At 38.5% G+C, this 5,605-nt stretch overlaps 1 protein-coding gene across 2 annotated transcripts in view; it reads left to right on the top strand.

The window, feature by feature from the left end:
- Window positions 1–5,315, top strand: part of DCTD (dCMP deaminase) — a 36,426-nt gene extending 31,111 nt beyond the window's left edge. The window contains exons 5-6 of one of the 2 annotated variants that reach the window (XM_026647893.2): window positions 972–1,068; window positions 3,602–5,315. In XM_026647893.2, the coding sequence (XP_026503678.1) occupies window positions 972–1,068; window positions 3,602–3,680 (176 nt within the window). In that variant the 3' untranslated portion in view covers window positions 3,681–5,315. Of the gene's footprint in view, window positions 1–971; window positions 1,069–2,830; window positions 3,071–3,601 lie in introns of those variants that run through there. The other variant, XM_026647894.2, reaches the window with a different exon arrangement.
- Window positions 5,316–5,605: the final 290 nt, after the last annotated feature.

Below are 5,605 nucleotides of genomic sequence, written 5' to 3'. Positions count from 1 at the left end.
TCTTTTTGCAGATACAGACTAACACGGCTGCTACTCTGAAACCTTCACAATATGGTTGTTCATTTTCTTTGTGCTTTGATCAGTAGTTAAATTGTTAAGTGTTAATAGTTATAATTAGGGAGGCATTTTAACAGAGAAAATGTGGTAGCCATTGAAAAATTTGTAATCACTCCTGGTTCTGCCTCTTCATTTCTCCTCCGACATATTTAAGACAAGAGTAGTTAATTAAGAGCTGGGGCACAGTCAGTTACCCATATGTAGGACGTGTATTTGAAAAATAGGGAATTTTTGAAAGAGGGCTGGAGACTTGAGATTTTAACTTGCTGCCTGGCTTAAATAAATAAATGGAGATATCCTATCTCCTAGAACTGGAAGAGACCTTGAAAGGTCAATGAGTCCAGCCCCCTGCCTTCACTAGCAGGACCAAGTACTGATTTTGCCCCAGATCCCTAAGTGGCCCCTTCAGGGATTGAACTCAGAACCCTGGGTTTAGCAGGCCAATGCTCAAACCACTGAGCTATCCCTCCCCCTATGACTTAATTGTGATGAGTCATATTGGTTTGTACAAAGGCTAAGTGAAAAATTTCCATCAAAATTGTTCTTGATGGAAAACTGAGTTTTCAACTAAATGAAAATTTTCACAGAAAGTGCATGCTTTCCATGGAAAACTTCAGCTCTTTGTTTAACAAACAAAAAAAAAGCCACCCATATACTTTTGAAAAGTTCAGTTTTTCAGGGAAAATTTCAACTTTTTATTTTCACCAAAAATTTTCCATGGGGAGGCTATTTTCTGAACAGCTCTATATTGTACTGATCCATTCTTAAGGTATAATTTATAATACATTTTCATGTGATATGGCACCTAGAGTGTATCAATAGGTGCTCTTTTTAGCCTTGCATACATCTAAATTTTCCCCTACCATATTTATTTCTGCTTGTAATTGTAGCATGTCTTTTCATAATATTTCTAGGTATAAAAGAAGTTATTTTTATGTCTGACAAATACCATGATAGCCCTGAAATGACAGCTGCCCGGCGCCTGTTTGATTTAGCTGGAATTATATACAGGTAAGACAGAGCCTTGACTGGTGGTTGACTTTTAAATGTGAAAATGAAAAAATTGCTGTATGAGGAAGACAACCTTTAGGCAAAAGCTTTATTTTCTCCTTACGTTATGTAACTTGTGTGGTACAGTTAATTCTCTTACAAAAACTCCCATGCAGATTTAGTACCAGTCAATTCAGCACCTTTGATAGCCTTTGAAAGTCTGGTCCCTGGAGAACAGCAGCAGGTGCTGTCCAATCTCATGGGACTTGGAAGTGACCTACCTTCTCACCCCAATGTTCATTCAATCCTTGGCCTTTCTCCTGAGACTGCCATCAAGATTGCCAATTGGGGTGGTGGTTTGTGGTGTGTGTACTCATAGGAGCTGGACTGGAACCACCAATTCGTTTTATGTAGACCATTGAGTCCTGTTGGAAGGGTAATAACCTTCTGTCACAACCAGTCTGAGCTGGAGTTAAACCAGCTTGTGACGGGGCAGGACTCACCACCTCGGCACCTCCTGCTGGCCGTGCTGGGAATTAACTCTTGGTTGCCAGTGCACCGTTCTCTAGTGGTGTTTCACCACCATCACTTCTGCTCCACCTCTAAGACGCGCATTGCTCCCCAGAACGTGGCATCCTCTTTTGGGCACGGCCCTCGGGCTGTGCCCCACTCCACTTTCTCCCTCCTTCGCGGGAATTGGCTGTCTCTAGTCCATCCACTTTCTGCTGCGGCCTACTGTCTAGCCCCTCACCTCAAGGGGTAAACTGCAGTCCGAATAGTGGCCACCCCTCTGTGACAGGTGGGGGGAAGGGGGGTCTGGGCCCACTCGCTACTCCAGGCCCCAGCCTAGGGACCCTTTAGCCAGCGGCCACGTGCTGCCACTCCTCCAACTCCCACTGCCTGTTTCCCTGGGCCACTTCCCCATAGCCCTAGTACCTTCCTGGCCCTTTGTATCAGGGGCCTCAGGCTGGAGCTCCCTGTTGCTCCCCAACCCTGCCCAGCACTGAGTTATCTAAGGTACACCTCTAAGGCAGCTAGTCCTTCTCTCTTGCATTCCAGGGAGAGATTGCCCCAGCTCTGTTGAGCAGCCCTTTGTTTATGGCCCTCCCTGGCCCGATTGGCTGCTCCAACAAACCTTCTGCTGATTGGCTCTCTACATGCCCTCCTCCCATTGGTTGGGTTTTGTGCAGCCTCCCTGAGGACTGCTTTAACCCTCCATCTACCTGTGTGGGGCAGTCACCCCACCACACAGCCACATAGGGTAAGAGGTTCTCGTATAATCATTTATCAGTCCTTATCACCCTCTGGTTTTCCGCAGTCTGCTTTCTTAAGGGAAAAGAATAAAACCTGGAATATCTGTACTGAACTAATGAGAATCTGAATGATCTGTTGAGTAGATTTTTTTTTTTTTAAGAGTAGTGACAGAGATATCTCAAGATAATCTGTTTAACAGCTAGTTTGATACCAATAACATGCTATGGGGGAGACTAATTACGCAGTCATGGGGAGACTTTAAAATTCCAAAAAGTTTTACAATATTAATATAAAACCTTCTTAAATTTTACAAATACTGCAATTCTGACAGAGAAAATTTTAGGATGAAAGCTACCTGCTGGGCTAAGAAACACCCATGAACAAGTACAGCAGTATTTAAAATTCACTTTTAAAGTCAGTGTATTTCCTGCCACTAAAGCTACTTGGCTAAGTAAGGAATAAATCATTCCGTTACAAGTGAAATCTTACCACAGTTTCCCCATGGTGAGTGTTGTTACTTGCTTTTCAGACTGCTGGTCTGGACAAAATGGGCATCATAATCCTTCAAGCTTTCAACAACATATCCTTTACTGTGTTTACTGTTTTCACCTCTTGTATTGATTATTAAGGATACAGGTTGTACTTAATGAATCTCTGGAACTGAATTGTGGAGCCTAATAAGACACTAAATTCACACCATTTGCATAATCCTTTGTTTATTCGTAGATTGTAAATTATATATTCAGTCCCCAAATACCTTCCTTGCTAATTGCAATAGCAGATGCTCTAATGGTGTAAAAGGATGCATTTTGTGGCAATATTAATTTTACAATTCTAAAGTTATAATTTTTAAATGATTCCTTCTTAACCAGTTTAGTTATTTCTTGTATGATGCATAATACAATCTATTCCCTTTGCTCAAAAACTATTGAAGTAAACTTTTAAAGTTTGCTGTGAAAACTTGGCAGAAAAGAAAAGAGATCAAATTTTGCAGAAAAACTGGTAACATGATGCCACCTCCTGCAGCTAAGTTGTTAGAAATCCTTTGACTCCTGGGTAATTTATGAACTCCAATAGCTGAAGAACATACAGACTAAACAACCCCATGTGTCTTTTTGTCTTAGTCTTTCTTGTCCGGGTTTCTCTCTGTATGGTGCACTATAATTGGCTCCTATAGAGATAAAATGCTAAGTGAATCCAAGGAAATTTTTTTCTTCAAAAAATTTAGTTGGAGCCAAAGCAAACAAAATATTTAACTACTCACTGGCTAATATCTATCCATATTTTTTCTTATTTTCAGGAAATTCAAACCAAAGTGCAATAAGATCATCATTGACTTTGATTCAATTAACGGCAGACCGAGTCAAAAGCCTCTGTGAGTTACGTCTCATTAAATCTCTAGAAGATTGTGATTATCCTTTTCTGAGAAGCTGCTAATGCCTTTCATCTTGAAGTTACACATAACTTTTTAATAGCCACTACAGCTAAAGTAGACATCTGAAGAACGTAAGGCCTGAAATTTTTCTCTGTCAGCCTTGTCATACAGAATCTACATCTAAACTTTTTGGTTGCTGCATTTTTTTTTTTTTTCAAGCCTGCTTTAAAATCTAGAACTATATAGAGGAAACATAGTACTGCATATGTACTACAAGAAAATGGTTTTGATTCTTACTATGTCCATCATGTGCTCTATTAAATGGAGTCAGAATCATTGTAGACAGTCTAACAGTAGTATTTATTGTAGGCAATAGCATGCTGGAAAACCTCACTTACATATATGGATCTGTCCTTATTGGACACAGGGAACTAAATAGCTAATCCACATGAAGTGTAAGAGGAGATGTCCATGCAAATATTGATATTCAATCTACAGTAGCACTAGAATATTCTTGTTAAAAAGTTACAACGATTAGATTAAAATATTGTGGTATCAAACTATACTGTTGCAATGTACTTTTATTTGCAGACGTGATAGTGATTTTACTTTTAATTGCTGTCTTACATTGTAATATATGGTGTGTGTGTGTGTTTTAGTTATGTTTGGAGAATTTTCTGTGTTGGATTCAGTTTAGAGAGGCTTTAAATTCTTTTCCCCAAGACACCTTGAACTTAATGGGGGCTAAGTGAATAAATCATTGGACTTTCACCTATGGGACCTTATTTGGAGTTGATTTTCTTGCCTAAAAGGAAGTTAGTTTATTGGTCTAAGTTTCTACTAGACAATCCAACACAGTTCAATCTCAGAATTAACCTGTAAAGTAATTGAATCATTTCTTGTCCTCAGAGAGAAACAAGAGATATTCAACCCATGTTGAGGTTGTCTATGCCAAAAGTAGTAATTGTGGTTTTAGCTTGTTTCTTAATGCTGGCACAGTGCCTTCATTTTCACAAATGTTGTCTAAAATAATATCCTTTTTAATTTTATTTTGAGGGTTGGGAATAGATTTGAATGCCTTTTCTTTAATTTGATTTTTTTTAAATTAAATATGCCTAATGGCTTTGTTTAGAAGATATTTTTATCCCAGAGGTAATCATATTTTTTTTAAATATGGTTATATTTCAGTAAGCTTTTATTTTTTCTGTAAAGGCTTTCTGTTCCATATTTTGGGACATTATGTAATTTGGCTTCCTACCAGTACTATTAAAGTATTATTAAAATCTGCTATGCTGAAGTAGACTCATTATTATAATATTACAGCATGTGCTAGACTCCAGAGTGCTGCTGTTTTTGCAATCATATGCAAAGCATATTTTGTACATTTGTGATGTCATTACATAAAGTGTAAAGTTCAAAAACCACTTGGCCCCTAAAGGGACATTATGGTGTAATGGTAAGATGTCAGTCATTTGTGACCTTTTCCCTTACTCCCTCCAACTTCCATAATTGTTTCCCACCTGAAATTTGGTCTGAAGTCAAGGTGTTTTTATGTGCTAATTTTGAGGTGGATTGGACTGACTATTTGAGAATCTAAAAATTACTTTCTAATTTTCCTACCCCCACCTCAGTTCTCAAACGGCTTGTACTAGGAGCTCCATGTTTATTTCAGTATGTCTGTAAGAGATGTAATGTGAAGGGGTATGTCAGATTATCCTGGGTTGATAATTGGGGGGAGATTTCTTGTAGCTACTGCAACAATGAATTTTTGAATGTTAAAATGCAATTGTTGCAAATATCACTAGGAGTTCTCTATATCTCATGAACAATATATTTATTGTTCTGCAGTGTCTGGATCATGTCAAACAGAAAAGACCTAATACTGACAAAATGATCTTAAAAAAAAAAAAAAAGTTGTGCTCCATTTCA

The sequence above is a fragment of the Terrapene carolina genome, unplaced genomic scaffold, assembly GCF_002925995.2.
Source record: "Terrapene carolina triunguis isolate 2854851 unplaced genomic scaffold, T_m_triunguis-2.0 Scaffold66, whole genome shotgun sequence".
In the NCBI taxonomy this organism is placed as follows: domain Eukaryota; kingdom Metazoa; phylum Chordata; order Testudines; family Emydidae; genus Terrapene; species Terrapene triunguis.
This window is presented reverse-complemented; position numbering and strand designations above follow the sequence as displayed.